The sequence below is a fragment of the Rhagoletis pomonella genome, unplaced genomic scaffold, assembly GCF_013731165.1.
Source record: "Rhagoletis pomonella isolate Grant_MI unplaced genomic scaffold, Rhpom_1.0 Rhpom_scaffold_00005, whole genome shotgun sequence".
In the NCBI taxonomy this organism is placed as follows: Eukaryota; Metazoa; Arthropoda; class Insecta; order Diptera; family Tephritidae; genus Rhagoletis; species Rhagoletis pomonella.
In genome coordinates this window covers 52396822-52424663 of record NW_023458559.1, presented here as the reverse complement: position 1 = coordinate 52424663, position 27842 = coordinate 52396822, and the positions used below count along the sequence as shown (strand labels likewise).

The 27842-nt window shown below is 35.8% G+C and overlaps 3 protein-coding genes across 4 annotated transcripts in view; 1 reads left to right on the top strand and 2 right to left on the bottom strand.

Annotated features, from left to right (window-relative positions):
- LOC118739186 (anoctamin-5) overlaps positions 1-27842 on the bottom strand; it is a 366850-nt gene that overhangs the window by 24833 nt on the left and 314175 nt on the right. The window lies entirely within an intron of this gene.
- LOC118739172 (tuberin-like) lies at positions 46-9315 on the top strand. The gene is made up of 17 exons (XM_036470357.1): positions 46-118; positions 212-333; positions 385-636; positions 694-830; positions 887-1061; positions 2564-2770; positions 2854-3004; positions 3647-4383; positions 4447-4693; positions 4772-5197; positions 5261-5460; positions 5520-5800; positions 5935-8320; positions 8422-8565; positions 8628-8798; positions 8865-8960; positions 9027-9315. The coding sequence occupies exons 1-17, from the start codon at positions 46-48 to the stop codon at positions 9147-9149; spliced, it is 5928 nt and encodes a 1975-aa protein (XP_036326250.1). The 3' UTR covers positions 9150-9315.
- LOC118739174 (serine-rich adhesin for platelets-like) overlaps positions 19355-27842 on the bottom strand; it is a 42824-nt gene continuing 34336 nt past the window's right edge. The window contains exons 4-13 of one of the 2 annotated variants that reach the window (XM_036470358.1): positions 26630-26724; positions 26473-26567; positions 23469-23590; positions 23022-23396; positions 22491-22952; positions 22318-22428; positions 21610-22243; positions 21418-21544; positions 20802-20927; positions 19355-20698 (exon numbers count right to left, since the gene is read on the bottom strand). In XM_036470358.1, coding sequence (XP_036326251.1) covers positions 20323-20698; positions 20802-20927; positions 21418-21544; positions 21610-22243; positions 22318-22428; positions 22491-22952; positions 23022-23396; positions 23469-23590; positions 26473-26567; positions 26630-26724 — 2523 coding nt within the window. In that variant the 3' untranslated portion in view covers positions 19355-20322. The remainder of the gene's footprint in view (positions 20699-20801; positions 20928-21417; positions 21545-21609; positions 22244-22317; positions 22429-22490; positions 22953-23021; positions 23397-23468; positions 23591-26472; positions 26568-26629; positions 26725-27842) is intronic. The other variant, XM_036470359.1, reaches the window with a different exon arrangement.

Sequence of the window (27842 nt, the reverse complement as noted above, 5' to 3'; positions counted from 1 at the left end):
GTCTGCAAAAATAGCAGCACAAAAAGAAACAATTGAGTGAAGAAAATGAGTTCGAAAGATAAGGAGATCTCGAAGTCTAAGTTCAAGTTTTTCACGAAGAACGCGAAGGGCGTTGCAGGTGATTTTTTTTATAATTTTGGAAACTAAACCCTTTGGATATTTACATATATACAATGATGGTTACACTTATTCGCCTAATACCGTTTTCTAGGCGGGGCGAGCGAACGCTTATTGCGACCGGAAATCGAGCGTGAATTGAGACCTGAGCAAACCACGGCCCAACGTTGCAAGACTTTGTCTGAGCTGCAGCTGCACAACTTGAAATTAGAAGAAGTAATATTTTAATAGATTTATAGCAAATAAATTTGCATTATTATCTTCCAGGCTTCCATTACGGAATTATGGGCTCTTACCAAGGACTTAATAATACCAAATAAACCAGCGGAGTGCCGTCAAACAGCGCTTACATTTTATAAAAGACTTATACAAACTCAATATAAAAATCTGAATTTGCTGCGCCACCATTTCTTTTATGTCATTCAAAATCATGAAGTCCCTGAAGACCTGAAACATAGACTTGAACTGCTGGATACCTTAACTGATAATGGTAAAGATATACAGAACTTCGAAGAAAAGGTATGTAAGCAAAAAATTCAGGCATTTCTTGACAAATAAAAATAAAACTCTTAACAGATTGGTAAATTTATGCTGCAATGGATTCCGGCTATAACTGAAGCTCGTTTACTTCGCCCCTATCTTGATATTCTAGGAAATATAATAAAATTTAACGCTTCCCTTTTGGACAAGGACATTGTTGTTGGTATCGTTCAGTATGTATAGTTAGCTGGTAATTAGCTTTTTGTTACAATTATTTCTTTACTTGAAGAAACGCTTGTCATTTGAGTTGCACAGTTGAAGAAGATGATATTGGTTTGCAATGTCTAACAATTCTTGAAATGGTTATGTGTTACACGATATTCCCTAGTGAACCGTTGACACAGTGTGTTGTTACATTGTGTCGAACTGTTAATCATTCACCGTATTGTCCAGCATCATGGAAGGTAAGTCATTTCATTATTTGCTTTTTTATTATTTAAGTTCTTACTTTTTGCTCAGTTAGAAAGTTGTGTAAGGGAACTTTATATTCGCTATTAACAGTACCTAACTTCACACCTTATGCTCTCTTGTTAAAAATTATAATTCAGTGTGTTCTATTGTTGTAAACTGGATGACAAATTTAACCACATAATCAGGCAGATTTGGACAACCACGTTGATTTTTTTATTTCACAAACACTATTCGGTTATGACAGCAAAGTAATTACAAAAAAATACCGGGTACCTCAGAATAAAATATAAATAAGAACGGCTCAAAGCGTGTGTTCTTTCATCATAAAAAGAAGAGAGAATGTTTTTCACGGTAAAAATGCACTCAAAAATTGTGATGTTAGCCAAGCGCATTTTGGACATAGCTTTAATTTATTTAGGGCCAGTCTTTTAGTGCACGGCCGTGGTTTAAACTAAGTTTAAACACCCGATCTGGCTGTTTAAACTAAGATCAGTCAATCAAATGTTAGCCAGCTGTTCAATTTAAACTCAGTTTACTTAATCTAAGTCTAAATTGGCACTGAAAAACTGGCCCTTAGTACTGTGCTTAAAAATCTTGCGCGGCAGGAATATTTGAGAAATCTCTTTGTTGTACTTTTATTGAAAAATATGTGCATAAATAGGTTTTATAATCTCTTCGGAACATGCATAATGCCATTAAATTATTCATTATTATTTTCAAATGAAATTAGTAATTCATAAATTGTTTAGAAAGTTTATCGTATATAGAGTGCTTTTGTGGAATGAGAGGTACTGTTTGTAATAATGCATCAGAACTCCATGCCTACGTGTCGTTTGAGTTCTCTCCTTCCTCTTTTTTTATCTTTTAAATTATTCTATCTCTATCCAGTGTTGTAGTTTCGGAAACAAATGAAACTTTTGTGTTTTCGATTTCTTTTTTATGAGTTATAGTTTCCTCAAAATTCGACAGCTTCCCTACTTTAATCGAATCTTTAAGTTTTCTTTGAGGGCGCCTGTGATTTTGTACTTCTTTCGAAGCAGCGGCAGGTATGTTCTCTGATTTAATGGGAACGTTGGGTTTCCCTACCCCAGTTTTCCAATAGTGCCCGTCTAGTATCTGCTCAGTTCGTGTGATACATATCCCATTGGCATCCCACTGACAGAAATGAGTGATCGGATCATAATAGTATCCTTTTGGACAACGTCCAGTCGGATCAGTTTTTTGAATATATATATATTTTTTCCATATAGCTAACAAATTCTAAATAATAAAATGTTAAAAAATCGCGTTACCGGCGTCACCTAAGGGCAAAATTATAGTTTATACCTTTCCAGGTGACTCCGTAAGAACAAAACCACATCTTACCAAAATCAGTGCAGCCAAAAGAGAAGAATTACGCTCATTCACACTTATGATACTTAGTCGTATTTAAAGATGTATTATGTAAAGTTCAATGTAAATAGTACACTTCTCGCACTTTCTCACTTTCTTTTAGATCATGAAAAATCTACTTGGAACCCAGTTGGGCTATCATTCTATGAAAATGATGTGCAATATTCTTAATGATCGCAGCCTCTATGCAGACCAACAATTGTTACGCGGTGCAGTCTTTCATCTCAATATGAACATTTTCGGCTCGAATGTGGTTTTTCAAGTATCGCCCATGTTTTACGCATCGACTGTACTGACTAGTTTTCTTCATGTAATTATGAATTTGTAAAATTTTTATGTTATATATTTTAGCAGAATGTACATATTTATAATAAGCATATATATTTGCTTCAGGCACTAGACAGCAGGCAAGTAATTGTAACCTTTGAAGTAATTCTAAGTGTTCGGCGAGTCATCAATTACTATAAATCGGAACTGCCAGAAATTATATGGGATTGCATCTGCGACACAATGAATGCGATCTTAGATAATATTGAATACTATGGTGAGCATATTATATACATACATATGTACATATTTACATACATAAAGTTACTCATAGACATATTCGTTTATTAGTTTTTCACTTAATAGAAACCGGCTATCACTATAAATCTTTTTTGTTAAATTTTATTGAAAATATTCAAAATGTCTTCCATTATAAATCGTTTTCGTTAATTCTTATTTAAACCATAGCTCATTCTATAGCAAAAACCATATAAATAAAAATGGCAAACTTTCTGCAAAATTCGGATTTCAAAAAATGGCCATACAAATTTCAAACTTTTTAATCAGATTTTTTAAGTATGCAGTCCATTAATTTTCGACATAATAAAGTGCAAATTTTAAATGGCTTACCATTGATATTTGAAAATTTTTTCTGCCACCGGCAGCGAAAAAATTAATAAGTTTAAAATTTTGATGGCCATTATTTTAATTCGCAGAATTTTCGCGAATTTTGTAGAAAGTTGCCACATTGGTTTTTGTTATAGAAAGAGTTATATTTTAAATAAAAATTAACAAAAAAGATTTACAATGGAATACATTTCAAATATCGTGAACAAACTAAACAACGAATACTTCTGAATTAACTGTATATAGTTTTAAGGAATACAATAATTTAACTTAACGATCTTTTTTTATTTAGAACGTATCAATATCAACAAAGATCGCCTACACAATTTGCAAATAAATTTTCATGAAAACATCGATTGTATAGAGAAACTGCTGTACGATGATAAAGCACCGATACTTGCAAATATTAATCGTATCTATGACTTGATTGAGCGCGTCGCGGAAAACCGCACAGAAACATCAGTGCTCAAACTAATTGAGTATCGTTCGACGAAAGTAACTGCCACACGACCGCAATGGTTACAAGTGCTCAACGATTTTGTTTGTCGTTTCTACAAAATGCCCAATACGAATGTGCGATTAAAGGCAATTCAATCTTTGGTTCGCATTATGGATTTAAATCGTTTTAGCTATGAAGAAGAGATACTTGATCGTGTCGTTATTCCTCAATTTTCACAAATTGCTCATGAAACTGATTTGGAAATACGAGTGGCTGTTGCAAATGCTTTAGTGGGCTTTGTACGCCACTGTGACACCAAGCGATGCGGCGAGTTATTGGACATATTAGAGAAGCTCATTAATCGACCATTCGAGCAGCAGCTTATCGTAGGGGAATCGGCAATCAAAAGTGAATCGGATATATTGGATGTTGTGACGGCAGTACATGGATTAATAGAAATTTTTGGCATTAAACTACACCGTTTGCCTTCAACACATGCCATTAAAATTTTTAATATTTTGATCGGTCACTTGGAGACACACTACGACCGCCCCAAAGTTTTCGAAAATGCCCGCGCTGTTCGCTTTAAGGTAACTTATTTTTTCGCCGAAATTTTCTGGTAGATGATTCTCCGAGTTTGGCCTATTTTGCAGATTTTCAAGTGGATTCTACGTGCTCGTTCTAATGCTTCCTACCACATCGGTTATCCAGATTCTGAAAACGGCGAGATAATAAAATTTAGTGCTTATTTAGGCATCGATTCTAGTTTACCTCCACAAGGGCATCAACATGGGCGACATCAGTTAACCTCGCACGACATAATAGCTGGCTCGCATTTTACAACTATATCTATACGCAGGGCTTGTAAAATAATTGTTAAGTGCTTAGATTTGGAACGCGGTAATTATGAAAATGTCAATAACATTACTATATGCAAGTACTAATGTTAAACGTATTTTCTTCATTGGATTTCTATAGATTATGAAGTCTTACAATCAGTTATTAAAGAACTACCGAAAGTGTTATGCAATAAAGCTCTTATCCAAGGTAATGATATCGAAGCTCTTGCGGTTTCCTTATTCCGCATTTTTCAAGATGTCAACAAAACACTGCACCTCAGTTACTGTCCCACTAGCGATGAAGTGAACGCATTGTTTCTCCCTGCAATTGCTTCTCTAGTTATATACCATCAAAGTATATCATCACATCAAATTAATACACTGATATTAGCACTTTGTTCCGGCATTTTTTCTGGCACTGCTAATGTTTGCATCAATACATTAACGACCATGATTCTTGAAATGCCCGATACTTTAACACGCACATTGGCAGATATATTGCTTCAGATGAGCAAGATGTCCGATACAACTATGGTTGCTATACCGGTTTTGGAGTTCTTATCAAGTAATGTATTTGAGTAGAAATAATGTGGTACCTTTTACACCTTTATGAATTTTTCATTATTAGTTTTGAGCCGTATGCCGAATCAATATTTTACAAACTTCATACCACGCCAATATATGTATGTGTTTGCAATTTCATTGCCGTATACCAAACCTAATAGATATGATCACTATACCGTATCGCTGGCACACCATGTCATTGCTGGTTGGTTCTTAAAGTGCAAGCTAGAGATGCGAAAAAACTTTGTCACCTACATAATATCGGTATGTTTTTGCAGATTGATCTCTATACATAGGTAATTTGAATGTCTTGTAAATTTCAGTCGATTCAATCGAATGCTAGTATGCTGTATGATGACATTGACAAGTTCAAGCACAGCATACAGCGTCAAGACTTGAATAGCTTGAACGAGGACTCTTCGAATCGCAAACGAAGCACCAGTTTGACAGAACGTGGTAGTCGTAATACGAGTGTACGAAATGGATCCGATATGCGGCCACCAATCAATGATAGTTTAAAGAGCTTTCATGCAGAGTTGGCAGAGACTTGCATAGACTTCTTGGCGAGGCATACGTTCTCGCCGTGTTCGGCTTTACCGAAACGGTGAGTTAGTATTGGTATATGTATATTATTAAATCCAATTGCTTGTTAAAAATCAAAATCGTTGCATAATTCCATATAAACGAAACTTATCGATTACCACAATTTGCTTCTTTTATCTTCTTTTGACATTTTAGGTTACCAGCAGTGGAATATCTCTTGAAAGACGGCTTCTCACAGACCTGGGTAGTTGGCCACAACTTGATTACAATCACGACTTCTGGCTGCCCAACAGCACCAATACGCAATGGTCTTTGCGACCGCTGTTCTCAAATGAATAAACAACCTCTCAGTAACAATGTTTTGATAGCAAATAAGAGTGAATCGAGCAGCACTGCGCCTTTGTCGCCGGAAGCTACCAATACGCACTCTTCCGGCGCCCCCTCGACCGTTGAGCGTCGTTACACTAAGGCCAGCCTTCAGTATAGCAGTGGAAACGAGTCGGCTGGCAGCACTGATCTCACTTCGTCTTCATCTTCTGCCTCAACGGCGATGAATCCTAACACTGCCATAACTCAACGTCAAATATCTAACAGCTCTACCGCTTCGCTCGAAGCTCTTTCGCGACGAGGCTCTAATCCAGAGCCCACGGAAGGTGGTGGAGGTGCCGCAAGTGGCAGTACAACTTCTCTTTTAGGAGGTCATTCGCTATCGACGACGAGTATAAGTGCTTCTCCGACACAATTACAGGCGGTACAACAGCAGACGTGTATCCGTTCCTGCACTGGTTGGGCGGAGATTTTGATACGTCGACCGACGGGCAACATTTCGTGGATAACGCGCATTCAAAACCCCATCGCAAATGATTGCTTCGGGCAGGATCTACCTTTTAGCAACATAGTTTCACTTTTCCTACCCACAGCCCATGGCGGTGTTTTTGGGCCTGACTTCGTGCAGTCGGCGTTAATGCCAGAGCATCAGCATGAAGCTGGTGTGCAATTGGATGTTGTGCAACCAACTACTAAAACGCTCCCAGCTCCCGGTATGACTATAGGCCCGGAAAGCGACGACACAGTGCAGTCAACTACAAACCCATCAGCTGGTGCGGAGGAGAGAAAATCTGGCGCCTTTACCAAAGCACGCCCTCTACAGCGCCAAGAAGAGATTTCGTCGTCGACTACAATGCCGCCGTCTGCAGCATCACTGAGTACGGCGGCCATCGACATACCCAAGCCACTATCCACTAAGCGTGCAGGCGGCAAAGAAGCACTCGCCGATAGCGTGAGCGATGGCGAAGCTGATGATGACACAATGCAGTTTGCAGATGGGCTATCGCGTGCACGCAACCCAGTGCGCCGCGTCAATTCAAGTCCAGAGATGAGCTCCAGCTGGCGACAGACTTTTCTCACAGCAAAGCCAGCGCCTTTGGCGACAGATTCAGCCAAGCCAAAAGCTAGCAAATACTCTGTGAGTCTTCAAGGTCTTGAGGAGGTAAACCAACAACAACAAATGCAGTTGCAACAAAAGAAAAAGAGCGTACAGTACACCAAAGACATGCGAGTTAGCTGCGAGGCGATTCCAGAGGAAATTGCAGGATCCACTCCCCCACAAGCGCAATCTACGGATGCACCCTCAGATGTATTGCCTGTGGTAACTACAGATAAACCCGCTATACCCACTGTGGTTACATCGGCCGTAACAGCTGGACAGATGCTTATTACAACCAGCACTGCCACAATTACACTGCCTCCGAAGCAGCATTCTGCAGATGATGTTAGCATTAGCGCGAGCGTGCCCGCAGCTTCGGTACAACAGTCTTCATCTGGCTCCTCGTTAAAATTAAATGTTGCGGTTGAAAAGGTCGCATCAAAGCCACCGCACTCTCCGGCAACGGCAACGGCACCATCACCACAATCACCGCGATTGGACAAACAGCCCAGTGGCATTGGTGCTTCAAAAACTGCAACCTTTACAAATGCACCAAGCACAATTCATCAAGGACTCGCTAAATCGAGCAGCAGCGGTGGTGGCAACGCAAACCTTTCGGGTGGCTCCTCTTACCTGGGCGGGGGCGGAGGTGACTACGGAAATGGCAGCAACGGTGACATGATGAGAGGCCGCTCCAAGACCATTTCCGTAGTGCGTGAGGTAAATGGCCGTTCAAGGCCAACTACCTCAAATTTCCGAAGCTTCAACAATAACTCAAAGCCATCTGTGAACGCCAAGCTTTGCATGAATCCGAGCTTTGTGTTCATGCAGCTCTATCATACCGGTCAGTTGCAAGTTACTGATGTGCCGATCAAAGTGCCACCAGAAGAAACAAATGTACTGACGGTTCTTGACTTGGCGCCTCCATTCGAGACCCACAAAATCGGCGTGCTCTATGTGGGTCAAGGCCAATGTAATAACGTAGTAGAAATTTTGAGGAATTCACATGGTAGCATGCGGTACGTTGAGTTTCTCAGCAATATTGGTACCCTTGTTAGTCTGAAGGAAGCGGAACAGAAAAACCTGTTCGTTAATTTAGACAGGGGAGGCGCTGATGGGAAATTCACATACGTGTGGAAGGACGACATTGTGCAGGTTGGTTGTACAAAAGTGTGATGTCTGCGTACTTTTTACCGCTAGCGATATCCAGTAATATTCAGTTTCATTTTTACACCTCAATTTACATTTTTTTGCAGGTTACTTTCCACGTCGCTACTTTGATGCCTACAAATTTGCAGAAAGATCCTAACTGCAATGAAAAGAAAAAGCATATCGGCAATGATTTTGTTAAAATAGTTTATAATGAGAGTGGCGAGGAATATAACCTCAATACGATTTCGGTAAGCATAGAAATATAGAAAACACGCTCTTAAAAGTAGTAATCTTGTCTTCTTCTTGCCAGGGTCACTTCAATTATGCTTGTGTTATTGTGGAGCCCTTAGAATTAAACAGTAACCGCGTTTATGTGAAAGCGCGTCCTGAGATTTCAAAATTCGTCTGCCATCCTGAACCTAAAATAGTGTCTGACCACAGCGCCCCCCTCTTGGCTCGTCAATTAGCTTTGCATGCGAACGTAACTTTATGAAGACTAAATTAAAATATTCTCTTACACAATTAATATACATATTTTTCTATACAGCTCGCCTCACAAGTATACCAGAGCTTGCAGAAGAAAAATCCATATGCGTCCAATTGGCTAGAACGCTTGCGTATAATTAAACGGCTGCGTACGAAGGTAATGTATATACATGCAGTTATTTAAATGCCAATGGAATATTGTTCATGATAAATTACGTTTCAGTTGATTGAACAACAGAATAACCAACATCAGAGTGGCACATCTGCTGGTACCGATCCTGATGACCATACACACGATCCCTTAAAGAAGCAAAACACCAATCGTGATTTTACCAAGTATGCATAAAGTTATGAAAGCCGAAAGCAGCAAAATTAATTATTACAAAAGTAGTGACATAGAATAAACATTTAATCTTTTTACTTCATTAAGTTTTCCTAACAAAACTTCAGTGTTCAGAGAAGTTTAGTGGAATGAAATTAATAAAAATATTAAACCAAAACCACTCCTGCCTTATTTATGGTATTATGTATGTCGCTGTGCAGGTGAGTAAAGGGTCATTCCTGCCAAGACGACACCTCCGGGAAAACATAAATTACATAAATTGTGTTTAAATCTACAAAAACAGTAGAGCAGGTAGAATAATTCTTAAGGACTAGATTTTTAACGATTTATTTTTTACTATTTTCTCTATTTTATTGTTATAAAAGCATATATAATATGCTGTAATATATTTACATCAAGTTTTCAAGGCATTTCTCACGTACTAAAGGTGACAATGCAAAGAATAATTATCCAAATAGAAAGAACAATTCATGAACTTTAAAATGATGTTATTAGAAAAATACATTTATTGTGAGAAGTTATAAGAGTAAAAAAAAATGCTTATTTGATGTCCCACCCGTTACAGCAAAATATGTATTTTTTACGTAACACACAAATTCTTAAGTTTCCCATTGTATAAATGAGGTCCCCTTATTAAAATTATAATAAATATTCACACCAAATTAGCAGTTTTCATTTTACTCACGAGCTATGTGTCCTCAAAGGTGACTCGTCCCACCCGTCACAAGCTACAATAGGTTTTTTTTTTTGTATTGCAAAATATAATAATGCCATTTAAGGATAAAATGGTACTTAACATTCTACTAACTACATTGGAGAAAGCCACTTTGAACGAAATATTTATAGTTTGTCTAAAATTGGAAAACGTAGCCAACAACTCAGAGAAGCGGATGTCATCGTTATCCCACCCGTCACGCTTGGAAAACGTTAAATTTCTGTGTAAATTATGTAATTAAATTTTATATTTTATCAGTTTCGTAATAAACAGTTTCGTGCTAACAGTTTGACACTTGTGAAATCTATAGTTAAAGTGGGTTTACTAAAAGTTTGAGCAAAAACGAGTTAAAATGTCCCACCCGTCACTTTGGAATGCTTCTAAGTTAAATCATTTTCCACTAAGCGCCTAAAAATATGCCACGCTTGCATTTAAAATTTTTTCAGTGATTTCGTCCGAAGTCTTTGATATTTTCAAGAGTCAAAAATGCTTTTTATTTTTATTTTTATTTTATTTTTTTTTTCTCTAAAGTAAGGTCATTCCATATTTAGTTTGAGCTAATTGAAAAAAGCTGCCGCTGTGGTGTAGTGGTAAGCAGGGCGCGCTTCTACTCCGCAGCGCCTGGGTTCACGCCCTGGTCAAAGCTACATCGCAAAAAATAAGAAAAAATGTTTTTTCTTAACAGCTTTCGCCCCTCGGAATACAATGGCAAACCTCCGAGTGTATTTCTGCTATGAAAAACGGCTTCTCATAAAAATATCATCGCCTTTCGGAGTCGGCGTAAGCGCCAATCTATTTATATTAATTAAAAAAAGAATTTATGTTTACTTACATGCACGCATTAAAGCCGCTACTCCTCTGCTTGGAATAAAAAAATGCTATTCAGATATTTAATATACCAGTGTTGCTTATATTTTCAATAGAAATATTTTTTTTCTTAGCTATTATTACTGTAGAATCTTAACTGATGTAAAGACACCGTAATTCCTTTTTTATATAGGTATATATATATTTTTTTTATTAAATATGTATGTGTTGATGGTATTTCAAAACATTTCAAGTGTAGTATACTTAGCTGTAAGTATTTTATAATAATTACATTTTATAATAATTACATTCTTGGTATACAAATCCCATAAAACCAATACCTTGTCTACTATATAGTAATTTTTAGAACTTTTGTCACGCCTTCTTTTTAAATATAAATTATATGCATTTTAAAGACCTACTTGCTATTTACAATAAATAATTTCCGGATTTTCTCATAAACAGATTTGGAAGCTTTCTTAAGTTCGATTTGGGTGAATTCGGTTGAAAAAGTAGATATTTAATTATTGTTTGTTCATTCACACAACACAATTTAGTGAAAATATGTACATATGTATGTATTTATGTAAAGCGCTGAAAACTGAAATTTGCTAATTATTAGGACATGGAGTTTATGAGAAATTTTGAAAGAAACGGACTTAAAATGTTCTTTAGATTAGGCTTAGATATGTACATATGTACACAATTTTGTGCAGTCAACTCGGCGCCGCGTCAATTAAAATTTAATACATAAAAACTCTATTAGTTTTTGGAAGACACGCCAGGGGTTCTCGAAAAAATCACAAATTGCCCACAATTCGATTATGAAATCCATTCGAAATTGAAATAGCAAAATTGTGTTAAAATAGTGCACAAATAAGCGTTGGACATGCAAACCATATAAAAATTGGACAATAAAATTACCCGATTAACGTAAGGAAAAGAAAAACTACAACATTTGAACATAGCCCCCATACCTTAAGGTAAGACGTATTCTACGTCAAAATTTTACGGCAAGTGGCCAGTATGCGTACGTACTTTAGTTAATCGGTTAATTAATACATTTCTTCCTAGTTCTCTATAAAAGTCACGGCATTTAGCAAATACATATGTACATATGTGGGTCGTTCCATACAATATTATAGGGGGGGGGGAAGAGGGGAGACCGGGGGTGAAATAACACAACCGGAAAACTGGTTCTTATTAAGCATCCAATGTAAATACTTATTTCTAAGTACATATATGCATGCATATGTAAGTATACATATATGTTTGTATGTACATATCGATGCTCCTCTGCAATAACAACACAACTCCAAACTAAAAAAACCCCTCACTATTGTTAAGTGGCTCATGTCTCAAATCCATGTCTATTCCTTACCAAAAAAAGTAGCAAGGACCGCATAAGGATTAGAGACACAGAGACCACAGAGGATTAGGGCGCTTAACAGTAGTAAGGGGTTTTTTCTTTTGAGTTTTGACTTGTTTTATTGCAGAAGACCATCGATATGTAAATGCGAATATTATAAATTAATTGGGGTATTCACAACGATGACGTAAGTCTTAAAGTTATGTTAATGTTTAGATTACTTGAAAAAAAACAACCAACTATTTTTTAACAATGTGGAAATTTATAATATGACTTTCATGGTATCTTGCGAATCTCCTAAACATATTTTTTTTTAAGCCGTTTAAAGTTTACGACATACGACATTTGCGCCACCGTTGCGAATACACCAAAAACATATGTTTTTTTTTGTCTTCTTGTTTTGTTTGTACTTAATGAAAAATTGATGTTCTCTTTACAGCTTCAGAAATATACATATATTTACATCTGTATATACACTTAATACTACTTAAGTGTAATACATCCTTACACTTGAATGTATACATAATTTATTATGTGTACCGAAAAGCTATGCAGGAAAGAAAATTTGAAAGTACACCAGTCGTAAGACCACTAAAATTTAAAAATATCGATTTCGATTTGCGACAGCCCAAATGTAAATGACAAGAGTTTTGCCTTAAGTTTATCTGGCACATCTGGCAAAAGTTGATTTGAAAATTTGTAAGTAGTCGGAATAAAGCCACTTTGGAAGTTAAAATACATTTTATAAGGAAATGGTGTACCATTCCAAATTTTTTAATCTGATATTAATGAAAATTTTATTTGTTCTTTTCTCATTTGTTTTATATTCCTTGGACTTTAAGTAATTTTCCATATAAAATTATAACATAAATTAAATTGGCAAAGATGCTTTAAGTAGGATTTGAGAAATTTCGGTACACAAACAGAAATCCGTTGTAAAAAACTTATATATTTTTGAAATTTGATTTTTTCAAGGCTGCCCCTCAGTTTAGTTCCGCTACAAGAAAAATGTGCTACACAAAATTTGAGTTCAGTGGGATAAAAATAAGGGAGCTCCTCGGACCCTAAAGTTAAACTAAAATCAACAAAAAATTACATCTGGTAAAGCAATTTTTAACAGGTAGATAATTAGCTAACATTCTTATTCATCCTTCCAAGTAATTAATTAATAACTCGTACTTTTTTTATATACTTTAATAACAAAATATATTGAACTTAAGATATTGAAAATTTTTTTTTCGATGAAGAAATTGCTATCGCTATTGTCCCCATGTATGTATGTATGTATATATGTACACTAGGATGCGTCCTTCTCCATTCAAAAAATAAACCCAGTACTGTTTTTCATTGGCATTATAAGACTTATTATCAGCCCTATTCTGCATTTCGACTCGCATCGAAATTTTCTCCGTTTAGCAACTTTGGTATTCTGCGTTCCGTTTCCTTTCGATCAATCTTCGAAATTTACCTAAATTGCACATTTGCTGACGGAGAACGTTACAAATGTTATTTTCATGGGTTTAAATAATAAAATTTTATTAAAAAAGTTAAGTAAAAGCCATCATAAATGAATTTTCTCGATTTCTGTGCTTTCGCGAGCGGTAATATGGGCAATACGAAAAATTGGCTCAAATAATGGCAACCAAAAGGGATATGGCGCGAGGTTTTCAAATAGGAAGCCAGGCGTTTTTGTTTTCATTATCTATAAATAAGACTGTGAAATGCACTGAATACAATTTATTATTTTTGTATAAAATTAATAGATGTAAGTACATATCGTCGTCTAAAGTGTAAAACCGCGTATCAACAAAATGCAAAACCGCGTATGTGAAGTTGTAGAAATTATTTTCTAGAGCGTAAAAACACTCATATTTCAAATTGTTTCTCTCTTTAAATGAAAGCCATCGCATTTCTGGATAGTATATTTCAGGACGAATGGATAAGGATTGAGCCAAGAGCTTGTGTGAGCAAATCCAATTTTTGGCGGCCAATGTCAGTTACGCGGTTTTGCAGAATGTTTGTTTTGTACTTTAAACGATATGTACATACATACATACATACATACATAAAATGTGAAGTTTTACTAACTTTTTTAAAAGAGGTGTGCATCTTGTCTCGAATTCGATTTGCTATGGAAGGATAAGCTTTGTTCTTCCCCTCCTCCTGACAGCTTTTAAAATGGAATTCATTTGCCTTAAAATCTTCCACTCTGTAGTAAATGCAAATGTTGTGGAGTGCACAAACAACGCTTATAGTTTCACTGCATTTGAGCGATGAGTAATACAATTCAAGATGCATTTCTTATTACTCTTCACTCATCTGAGAAGGATCAAACATGTCCCTAAATCTCCGCCTTTCAACTTTCGCATCAGCAATCTGGGACTCGTCATCCTCTTCAAGCAATAACGCCGCGGCTATAGATTTCATTCTTATAATTATGTTTCCACTTAAATTAAGAGCAAACGAAATTTTATTTTTAAATTACAGTGATGCTAGATAAATTTAGTTATTCAAAAATATTTACAAACTCCAACTTCATAAGCTGCTATAGTTTGGTGGCCAATATTTTTTTGTTTTGTTTCGATTTCACACATTCCTAGGCAAACAGCTGATTTCGGTGGAGGTTTTCTCTCTTCCTCTTCCTCTTTCGATTCGATGGTAATGCAGAATACCTAAGTTCGATTCTTGCGGAGCGGAATGCGGGAACGTAACCGAAGGGCAGAATAGGGCTGAATAGCTTTTTACCATAAGTCTTTATGATAGTACCATTAGCTTCTGTTAAAAATAAATCGGAACATTTTGTGTTATTTTTAAATTTGGAAAATGGAAGAACGGAAATTTCTGCACCATTGTCAATCAAAAATTTTAGTTTATTGTCTTTATCATAAATAAAAAGGCGACACGTTGAAATTTCGTTTAACCCATTAGTTGTCGCCATTGTAACAGGAGGAATTAGTTTTCCTGAAGTTTATTAGGCTTATATAAACAAGGTTGTCCGCATCGTCGAACTTTGTCGCCGAAACGATAATGATACCTACAAACCCGGTCACGAGAAGTGGATCTAGTGCGGGAGCGATTCCTACTGAAAGGTCTAGAGGGTCTGGTATATTTTGCTCTACTTTCCACTACTCTACTTGTAAAACTTTCACACATTGAAGAGGTACATAATTTTCTCTAAATTTGGTATCGCTTTTTCAAAATGGATATTAGTGGTGTTGACGTTAGCGCTACATATCTCATTCTCATTTATTACCTCCCACATGTCATCAGCCAGCTTTACCATCTCATGAACGTTTGGGGCATTTGATGCAGATAACGCTACGTAGAGCTTTTTAGGAAGTTTCCTAAGCCAAAGTTGTTTAAGTAAATCTGAACTGAAATTCGAACCAGCTAGTAGGATAAGTGATCTATACAGCTCTGAGGGTTTTCTATCGCCAAGCTCAGAATCAGATAGTCCTGTTCTAATCTTTATATTATTTACTTAGTGAATGCCGTTCAATAAAATGTTTTTTTAAGTTTTCATAATTGTTTGTTGGAGGAGGATTTTGAATAATATCAAATACCGTCATAATTACTTCTTGTGGAAGTGAAATTATGAGATATTCATATTTCGTGCTATCCGAACTAATATTTTTTGATGTAAACTGTGATTCTGAGTGTATGAACTATGCTTCAGGGTGGCCGTTCCAAAACGATGGTAATTTCACTGAAGTCATCACAATTTCTGATTCAAATGGCTGTTGTTGTGATAATTGTGTTGTTTGTTGCATTTTGTTAGTGTTTGTGTTTTGTTGTGTGAATGCAAAATCGATAAGGGAGTTACTTTCTGGCAACGGATTTCTACATATTAGGAGTACGAGCCAAGTGTTGTTGAGACGACTAGTACTTATGCAGTTGTTAACGTTGTTCTCTATATAGTTGTGGTTTTCGAAATATCACGTTGGTGATTTCTGCAAATTGGACTCTTGAAAAAACTAAACTATCAACAAATATGTATGGCTTTTATTTAAAAGACAATTAAACGAAATAAGTTAAAAGTTTTTTTTTTTGTCGGAACCAGGTACAAAACAACTCTAAAACTTGCTCGCATTTGTTTTAATAGTAAAACAAACCTTAAATCTTATAAATATTTAGAATTTCTGGGATCAACTAATTTTTTCCTTAGTTGTTAAAAACCTCAAGCTTGTCTTTTTACAAGTATTCTCTAAAATATATATATATATATATCAATCAATTGTTTGCTAAAATATCTCCGGAGTTTTAATACTCTTTACTAAATATACATATATACTTTTTTTATAGCTGCCTTTTCGCTACAGTGAAAAAAAAATGCGAAAATGCGATTTTTCAAAAATGTATTTAAGCTGCATTTTCTTAGCTTTTCAAAACAGGTTTGACTAAGTTTTATTAAATTTTTTCAAACAAATTAACAGCACTACATGTATGTCGCATTTAAACAAAAAGAAAATCGAAATGAGGAACACTTATGGTGAATTTGTAGTTATTTTGAATAAACGCACATCTAATCAATTAATGGCCTTATTCATAAAAAATAAAATGCGATTTATAGAGCTCTATACAGTGACATTTTCATACGAATTTTCGATTTATAGAGCAGTTAAATTCTTCTTTATTTTTTTATGAATTTGGGTGTTAGACTACAAAGTCTCTCAACTTCAACATGTGTTCATTATCGTGGTAATTAAAAAAAAAACTTAACGATTTTGTTTTCTCAGTTTCACCCCCTCAATCTGTAATATCAAAGATATCACATATAAATGCTGGTCCCGAAGGGAGACGCATAGCGGGCAAAGTTCACAGCGGGCAAAGTTCAGATTCCTTTATGAAGACTCCAAAAATTAAAATGAATTATTTTTTCACCTTATACCCAAAATCGATACTACTATAGTCGAAGATATCATATATAAATTTTGGTCCCGATTGGAGTGGGTTAAGGCGTGTCGCAAAGGGGTTAAATTTTGAAAAAAGCAGCTAAAACCGGTTTGGAAAAATCGAGTCAATCGCGCTACTTAGTTATTACCCACACCTCACTTCGTGTGGTTGTTTATCGCACTTTGAAGAGAAGTTAGGTATAATTTTTTGCTTATGTTTTGTTGTGGTTTTACTGTAAGGAAAAACAACTAGTGCAAGGGTTTTGCAAAAACTTTACTTAACATGCTAACATAAATAGTTTTGCATTTGAATCTCCATCGCACAAATCTCGGACCCCAACATAGTATAAGGGTTAAAAAGATCACAAGGAAACGGGAACGCTGCTAGTGGTCAGTTAAAGCAATTTCTATGTAAGATCACCGAAGTACTTCCAAATGCCTGACATATGTATAAGTATGTACATATGTATGTATATTACAATGCATCACTCTCCACACAAAAAAAAATTAGTAATCATTTTCCATTGGAAATGACAAATCTATTATATTTTAAGACTTGCGCCAAAATATTAAGATTTACGTGAGCTGGACCGATTTAGGAATACCCCCAAAAATGGAGTTTTTTATGACTAAAAATAGCTTTTTAAATATGTTGTGAAAAAATTACCCCAGATGACAACGACAGTTTAAGCTTAAAAAATTTGCATACAAATATTTAAAAAATATGCCAACGGAATCATAATAATGAGATCATTGATGCTGTTTTTGAACTTTTTCAAAGATTGGTGTAAGAAATATTTGAATACCGCAGCCAAAACTTTTCCGAGATAGACTTATGAGGTATCATTGGAAAGGTATTTTCTCGCCCATTTCATTAATATTCAAATAAACTCATTAACGTCCCAATCTTTTGTTTGCAAAAATGTAGTGTTGATATTCAACCTGGAATGACGATCGTTCATCTTAACTTTCTCTTTCACACTTTGAATCAGTTTATTTGCAAAGAAACAAAAAGGGTGAGAAAATATCTATTCTAAATAGGTATAGGTTTGCCCCAGTTATTCAAGTTTTTCTTTTACCAATCTTTGAAACATGTTCAAAGACTGCATCAAAAATCTCATTACATATCATGATTTCGTTGAAATGTTTACATATTTTTTTGGAAATTCTTTAAGCTAAACTGTTTTGTCATCTGAGGTGATTTTATTCAAAAAATTCTTAAAAAATTTTTTTTATTCATAAAAAACTACATTTTTGGAGGCATTTTCAAATCGGCCCAGCTCACGTAAATCTAAATATTTTTTTCCGAAATATTTTAGTGGAATTATTTTATTATATCATATTTTGAAATATCGGCGGAAAAACCACACCTTTTTTTTGGTGATGCAGTCTAATCTACATACATACATATTTTAAGTAAATAAGTACACAAATATTTGTCAATTACTTTTAGTCACTAATGTATGTACCTCAGTAAGATACATTATTTTTTATGTACACTACATAAATATGTATGCATGTATATGGAGTACTAAGCACTATAAGTATATCCCTAGTAAAAGTCATAATTCGTGTACATTTTATAACTGTTGCTTTGATTCATTTGTCATTGTATATACATATATACTTATAAACTATACACATATGTATGTACATAGGTATGTAAGTACTAATGTATATGTATAGAAGTAAAGGTAATTGATCAACTAAGTTATTTATTTTGCTATTTGCTTATATAAGCCTTTCTTCCATTTATTAATACTTGAGAGTATACTCAAATTATATGAGTCATACATACATGCTTACATACATATGTAAATATTTGGGATACTACAGCTATGTATGCAAACACTAGCAACTTACATGTTTTGTTGTTGTATATTACCAGCAACCAGTTCTAAAAACTACTTGGGTTCGCACTAATGACAGTTTTAATATTTAAAGCACATTTTTTAATTTACAATAAAAGTAGTAATTACTTAAACAAATAAATATGTACGCATACATATACATATACATATATGTATGTGTGATTCCATATTGTAGATATCAATTATATGTACCAAGTAGAAACACTAAATAGAGTTTAAAGTTCACAGCTATTGGCTTGTGGAAGGGCACAGGTGAAAGGGTCCTTTCGGTAATATGTATGTATACATATTTACATAAAGATACATATATCCATAGTTTTCGCTTACCATAGCAGCGATTATTACGTAAGCTAATACTTACTTGCATTAAAATGTCTAAAAGCCTGATTATGGCAACTTAACTTAACTTAACGGAACGTAGAACTTAGAAAATCAAAATGAAACAGATTTCGATGTGGCATTAAGTTACGTTAAGTTTCGGCTGTTCAATTATAAGCCACACCCATTTAACAGAATTTTTAAGAGAGAGCCGTAAGTTACGTTAAGTTGTCATAATCAGACCATAAGAGGGCCCACATGCACACATATCTACATAAATATGTGTGTATGTATGTATTTACAATTCTGTTTATGCCATGGATCTGCTTTGCTCCTACGCCCTGCAGCTCAAATATGGGGATTGCAGCTATCTTGTATTTGTATTTACACACATATGTATATTTAATAGTTTGTATGTAAAACTCGTTGCATGCCTGCAGTTGTTAAAACTATATCCTTTACATAAATATGTATGTATGTATTCAATGCTTTTTTGGCTTATTAATTTTGGTGTATATTTCTAACATAAAATCGTTTAATAACTTTTTAACTACACGATTTATTGATTATATGTATGTACTAGGCTATTTTGACTACTTAAATAATTGTTAGCATATAGTTATATCTATATGTATGCATATGCACATTTATTGTTTTTATACATACCATTTCCCTAGATTCTTTTTTCTTATCCCGTTTTATGGTTTATATGTTTTACTGGAAACTGAAGGTAGTTTTGCCCAAAATATATTTTTAAATATAACAATTAGTTATTCTTTCTATAATATGCCAACATACACACATATACATATGTATACCTGTGTTTTGTGTATTTTTTCACTAATTTGTGCTCGCTATGGATTTTTTTGTTTACCCTTTTGCTGTGCTGGATAGCGGCTTGTCCGCCAACGATAAGCTTTAAGCTTTACTTTTGCTATAATCCCTACACAAATATTACTAATACTACCCACAGTATAATGTATGTATGTATATAAACATATGTATATTTGTATGTTGGACCATCGACACTGGCTGGCGGTTTGAGTACCATTTTCAGAATTACCATCTGCGACCCTCTTCGGAGCTTTGCCATTCGGCCGATTGACGAGCAGACATCCTTTTGGTATTGGTTACCGCATTTTATTTAATACTATTCAATATATATAATCACGGTCGCTTTTGTTGGTACCTCATTGCCAACAAATCAGACATCGGTTTCGTTGGAAGCGTAATGCTGCTGGTGCTGCTGCTGCTGCTGACAAGTTGCATCTGTCAAATTTTCACAGGACAGTTGTACTGCCGTCAACGCTGATGTGCCGGCGCTCGTTGTACTTGTATATTCGTTAGTGCTATGACATTTTGATTGGTTAAGTTGAGTCGAAAGTGCTGTATTCGGCGTATATCTTGCGATCGCAGTATTTCCTGGCGCATTGTGTAGCTGATGTGGGTTGACTGACGTAGACGTGGCCTGTATTTGAGGCCAGTTAAAGCTATTCTGTGATGTAATATTGCGAGTTTTGACTAGCGGCGGGTTCTTGGTGGAGGTAGAAAAGGCCATACCACGCCGAAGTGGGACCCTACTGTGACAAGCGTGAGAACAATAGAATGGGAAATCAATTCATTCATTTAAGTCTTAGATTCAAAGAAATATTATAATAAATATGGTAAAGCGTGTGGGCTCACCTCGTTGGACTAGGCGGTGGATACGAGATGCCTCTATGACTAGGCGATAGTAATAAATTACCCGAATGACTAGTTGTAGTACCGGGCACCAGTAAAGTGTTATTACTATAAGTATAATATAGATTACTGCAGCAATTCAAATCCAAATCCGAAATTACAACGGTTGAACATTGAGCAGGGAACCGAAAAAAAGCCATGAATTAAAAAAAAATGAAAAGAAAAAATATATGAAAAAGTAAATGAATGAAAAAAGATGTATTCGACACGTGAGAGGTGAAATAAATGTTTGTAATAAAAATGAATTAATGGTCCTTCAAGCAGATGAGATGTTAGTATGCAGTTTATTGAGCATAGCATTACTTAACCGTCTTAAATTTCAAGAAAGGAGCACTTAACTGAAGGCGTTAGAGCGCAAACTTAGTGAAAATCACACCCTAAACACGCATTTTTGTACATTTAAAGTAAATGTGGTTTTATAGAAACCAGCCTCATGAAACGGTTATGAAATAAAAATAAGTGAATTACTTGCGTGAATACGAAACTAAACTTTAGTGCACAGAACTTTGTAATTCACAGATGGAAATTATATGTAGGCTGCGTATGTGTTCGGACTTACGTATGGCTATGGTTGAGATTTAGATTCGGCAGACTCTGACCCAGGTGATTAAGTGGTTGTACAGAAAGTGTATTCGCCGAAGCGGTATTCACTTTTAGCTTAAGAGGAACGGATGTAAGATTTTTGCCTGAAGACATAATAAAAAAGTCATCATCAATCAACAGCTCATCACTTAGAAGGCTCAATACTTACCCATCGAACCATCTTCACTGGATAAAGAGTTAGTCTTTTCAAAGTCCACAGATATGTTGCGCGAATCATTCCACTCCACCGAACCGCTGTGACTATTGTTAGCGCTAGACACATGACTGCATATTGATGAATTCATTGGCGACTTTTTCACACCAAGGGAGTCGACTGTGCCAACACTTGGCCCACTTCCACCGAAACGCAAACTATCCCAATTGCCGGTACCTTGCTTCAGTCTCGTGTAGATCATTTTAGCACGTTTCAATGACTCATACCAATTCTTGGCCTCGGAACATTGCAGAGTGAATGCAGTTATGGCTACTTGGAACTCATTGAGGTAGACACAATTTAAAACGTTATTGTTTTGTTGCACGACGAGCCGATCTGTTAAGTATGGTTGCCGAATCACCTTGAGCGAGCCGAGACCACGCTTTGCAATTGCCTTGCAGACGAGCAGCATGTCGGTAAGCAGGAAACAGTGCACGTCGGCTTTGCCGAGATTGTCTTTGAATTTGTGGTCACCCTCCATGAAGAGATGACGCACCTGATGGGCGGGACAACCCTTCATGGGGGCACACAAATCGAACATTTGACTATATTGCTTAACCATTTTGTCCAGGTGTTCATTATTGGTATCCTAAAGATAGATGAAACAAAAAAGTGAACAATGATAAAAGTGGACTGTAGTAAATTGTAACTCTGCCGACTTACCACTACATCATAAGACTCAATGCGCGCCATAACACCCTTCAAACGTTCATTCTCTTGGCGGGTTGTCAAGTGATTATTTACACTAAAAACAAAATTCTCCACGGAATGAATCTGGAAGTGAACAGTAGTTAAAGTTAAATAAACATTGTAAGTATACCTCATAATAGACCCACCATTGTATCGACCGCTTCTACCAGTTCTACATCCGACATGTGTTTTTTTATCGCTGCCAAAAGAAGACTGTACTTCGTCAATCGTTGCATCGGCCGCACTATAATGTCAGCCAATCGTAGCCGATTACACATTTTTTGTGATTCGCACCAGGCCAAGTAAGAAGTGAAGAGCGGATTATTCCGATTTAGTTCCTTACAGTAGAACTGACAGGTACTCTGCTCGGCACAGTACTTTTTGTATGGTGCGAATATGGAGGCAAAAGCAACAAAACCCTGATGGAAAAATGAGATGCGCAGTGGTTCGCGCGTGGCAATACTATGCGCCACCATTGGGTAGAGGTAAATTATCCAAAACTTGAGGTTTGCTTCGCATATGTCGCGCACATTCGAAAAGAGCCGATGCTGATCGACATCGGTAAGAAGGCGTTCCTCTTGCACCGCCTCCAAGCACGCAAGAAAGAGCTGCGGAAACAGAAATCAAAGAACGTGAGGTACTGAAAATTGTCGAGAACTCTGCACAGAGACACTCACATCAGTCACCGTTTGCAGGGCGTGTATGTAGTACACTTCAGTGGTGACCAACTCCCAAATGGCAGTCTGTATTCTCGTTTCGTTGTCATTCATGTCGGCGCTGTCGACAATATCCTTCCACGATTTGTGCATGTTGTCTAAATATTCCAAGGCCGCATCGAAATCCGGATGATCGAAATTCAGCGAAGCTGTCTTTTGTGGTACACCATTCTTCGCGTAATTATTGAGTAGCTCGCATAGTTGACTCTGTTGCGGGTTTTTGATGCCGAACAGACCGGACCAGCGTTGTTTTAGCTGCTTCCCTGGCACAGCGGCCTCGCTGGTTTCTTCCGTCGATGCGGATGAGAGTAAACGGGGCGGACGAGTACGGGAACCCTAAGTAAACAATGCGTAGGAGCGGGTATTAATTAAAGCATTAAAAAGAACGTTTGCAATGGTATGGCTTACAAAGGAAGCAGCTTTTTGCAGTGTCTTCCGACTGCCATCTCGTTCAGTAATGATCAAATAGTGCCCTGCCAAGTTTTCCACGTCGGTATTTTCATCCAGCGAACTTGCCAGCGGAGAGTAGCCTGCCATAAAATATGCCTTGAGCTATTATAATTTGTTTATTATAAAATGTAAATATACATTTGGTTTTAACAGTAGCCAAGGTGTTTCTATCAGGCGAGCTTTTATTTTCAGAATTGGTTAAATTTTACCATTTAATTTTCAAATCACAAATTTCCCTGCTCCTGAATTTGTAAAGTACAAGAGTACTGGGGAGACGGCACACAGTGGTCTGATTCTAACAGGACAATTCTGGCTAAGATAGTAAAAAGTCTTTTGTAAGACAATTGAAAGGCAGATGGCAAATAGTTCGAAAGACTTTTGTTATTCTAGTACAAAATCCTTAAAAAATGTTCTCGCAATGGCCGAGTGAGCAAAGCACAGGCGTGCAGTTCGAAAGATCCGAGTTCGAACCTATAGCCTTTTTTTAATAATTTTTTTTTGTTTAATTTACATTTTTGCTCTTATAATTAAATTTTTAGGATCGTATTAATTTTTTTTTTAAAGTAATTCTTTGTTTCTTTTTTGTTTAATTTTCTTTTAATTTTAACATTTTGTTAAAAAAATACTTTTTTTATTAAATTCAATTTTTTTCTTATATAATTTTTCGTTTTATTAAAAAAAATATATATTTTCTTTAATTTCATTTAACTTTTAAAAATATCTATTTATTTTTACTTTATTTTCATTTAACATATTTTTATTTTATTTTCTTTCATTTATTAGTTTTTATTGATTTAAAAGGAAAAATATATATACATATTTTTTAATCTTATTTAACTTAAAAAAGTCATTGCTAACAGGCGAACATCATAACGCTAAGACCTCCTCATTAGCAGACCTTTCAACTAGTCTTTCGAAAGACAGTAAAGAGCTTTCAAGAAAGTTGTGGTTAGTTGAACGGCAGTTGCCAGAATTGCCTAGTAAATGTCTGGAAATGTGCAATTAGGTGGTTGAATAGGTACTAGACATGTTTATTACTAGGTTTGTATAGTAACTTCTCCAGTAAAACATTGCAGCCAGAGCGTAAAAGCAAAATAGAGCGTAAAATTTACAAGAAGAGAAAACTAGCAGAAAAAGTTACTGAACGCAAAACTAGTAAAAACTTGCAAGTGAATAGTTGTTGCACCCTTTAGATATTCTGCTGTAAACATTTTACTATTTATAAATCAGTTTTAAACTCTTAGCTTTTCACACAAGCACTTACACAGTCTAGTACATGATAAAAATATAGTAAGGTAGAACCAAGGCACATTAAACAGGTAGTATCAGTAGAGCAAAAACAACATTTGCGTGTATTTTGTTGTTGCTTCTGGTATCGAAAGTGTCAACAACTGTTCTGAATTTTTTCTTCTAAATCAAAGCGTGCCATGTGAAATACAAAAAATTATAAAAAATAAAAAATTGAAATTGGAAAAAATAAAAATTGATGCAACTTTCTTTCCTAGTAAATTTGTTTGCTTCTCGAAGCATTGATCCATCCTTTGCAAGGCCCAGTAATCAGCGGTAGTGCTGCTGAGTTGGGCGAACGTTCCAAAAGCTGCTATTCAATCGCTTGTTTTGTATGGAAAAAGGTTTCACATGCAAATGGATTTTAACAATTCAGAATTTTTGTGAGAAAAAATTAAAAATATTTGACATTTTCGAGACCAAATAATTTGAAAATAAATCAAATCAGCTGCTCTACTGATACTACCTGTTCAATGTACCTTGGGTAGAACCGCTGAGAGTTACTTTTAAAATTCTTGAAGTTTCCAAACATTTTAATTTTTAAATTTACTCACAAACTCATACACACACTTTCATTTTCAATCTCAAGCAACAACAATTTCGAACAATTTCAATTTTTTATTTTAAATTTTATATGATTTTAAAATGCTGGCAAACTACAAAAAAAAATCATGGCCGACAAATTGAGAGAACGGTTCTACCTTGCTATGTTTTTATCATGGTCTAGTACATCACTAATATTTTGATTTCCACTCATTTTACTTTTGTTTGTGCTAAACCAAATCAACAAATGGCGGCTTTTGACATTTATTCTTCTTCTTCTTCTTCTGCTTGCTAATTTCTGCTAGTAAAAATTTCACTAGCAAGAATTTGCAGCTCTCCCGTGTTATTACGCTCAGTGCTATCTTGCAAATTTTTGGGTTATCATACACTTTTCCAGTAAAAATTTGCAGGTTCCAGTACAAATTAGTACTGACTATTGGTTACTATACAAACCTAATATGTTTTATGGATTTTTCCAGCGAAAAATGTCAATAGTACGATTCAAAGAATGCAGGAATTCGGTTCATGCACTTTTCAATAAGTTCCAGGAGGACATACTTATGTACTGTGTATACTTTGGATGATTTATACAAAACTACTCCATATACTCTAAAGAATTGGCAAAGCAAATTCTAGCTGTCTTCGCCCCTCTTGTTAATCTTCCGCAGACTGGACGCTTCACAATGACAGATTCCCATACATATAAGATGCTGCAAAAAGTGGTAATCCCTATCCGATTTCCCTGGAATTTAATGCATAAAGGGTAATTTTATCTAAGAATGAAGAAATATAAAAAATTATTCAGATTGGTGAACTTTCACGAACGCCACATTAGGAGGCAGATATATTAGATATTATCTGGCATTAAGAAAAATAACTTTTTGTATGGCTATGCGGTTTTTTAAGATTTTTTCGTTCATAAACAAAACTTGTACAGATGACAAATTACTAAAAAATCGGAGCACAATTAGTACTTTTTGCCATATTTTATATGCCACTCCACACTTCCACTGTGCCGCTGTATAAAAACAATTGAGATGTTTGTTCTATTTTATTGTGTAATTTTGCCTCTGCCCTCAATCATTTACAGATGAATGCCCCACCTACAAAATAAACATTTGTATGTACTTACCAGTTTCCAAAAAACTGTTTGGTGGATTATTGTCGGTGATGGTGATTTGTGAGAAGCTCAGATTTCTCCGCTTCAGAGCTTGACTCAGAGCGCCGCTGCAAAGCAAATAAAGCAAGAAGGATATTAGCAGAACAAAATAAAAGCGCGACATACTTACTAAAGCGTTACACCCTTGGTTGCGGGAATGAATTCCTCTTCTTGGACGCCTTGATCAGTACAAAAACTCACAGAGAAATATTCAGAACTTGTGACCTGTAAAGAATTTCAGCGATTTTTTTTTTTGTATTTCAAGCAGTATTTATGCATATCGACGGCTGAGTGGAAGATGGACTTATGTATGTATCTTGGCAGGCGGTTCGAAAACGCCCCATCTCAGAAAAATTTTCAAGAACCCCCTACTTCAGAATTTGGTTGAAAAACGCCTCATCTCAGCTGCCAATTTTGAGATAAGGCGTTTTCGAACTGGCAGCCAAGATAGATCGATCTTCCCCTCAGATGTAGATTTATTTTATATATGTACATTTCAATATGCGTACCCGTCCGGTCAAATTAGACCAAAAATAGGAGTGAAGTTACAAAAATTCCCACCCAGCTGAAGATTGGTAGGATTGTTCAAAACAGCACCATAAATTAAATCTAGAAAGTCCTCATCGATAAGATAGCTGGAAAAACTCGCGGGTTACTCGGGGTCAAAGGTCACAAAAACGGGGTTTTCGCGAATTTCAGCAAACAGTAAGTTTATCATAAAATTAGTTTAGACAAAAATTTTATATCAGATGTATAAATACTTTTTGTCGTAAAAGCCACCGCTTCCGAGATATAACGATTCAAAAAGTTTGAAGAATTGTAAACGTCATAATATGCACACGTTTCCACGCCACCTTTGTTGTACTTATACATATTATGCCGATTACAACTCTTCCAACTATTTGAATCGTTATATCTCGGAGAAATCTGAGCTTTTGTGACCTTTGAACCCGAGTAGCTTTTTTTCCAGGTATCGGATCGATGAGGACTTTTTAGATTTCCTACTGTTTAGACGCGACTGCTAACACCAGGCGCCTAAATGCATGCTATGTACTGCTGCATGTGCAAAAATTTCCTTCATTAAATTAATGAAATTTATGTACATGCACTTCTCAACTGCCATGTAATAAAACTTTCTTAAGTTATAATTTGATGGCAGTTCAAAGTATGCTCTGCCTAGTCGGATGCATCCTCCGAACACTGCTTCCGGAGCATTCTGCGGACTCTGCATGGCTTACAACCATGCGGAGGTGGTAATAGTTGATTACCATTGGCCACAGTGCCTACCCAGTACTTTTTGGTCCAATAAATATTTTTTTTATATACATACATGCAAACATACT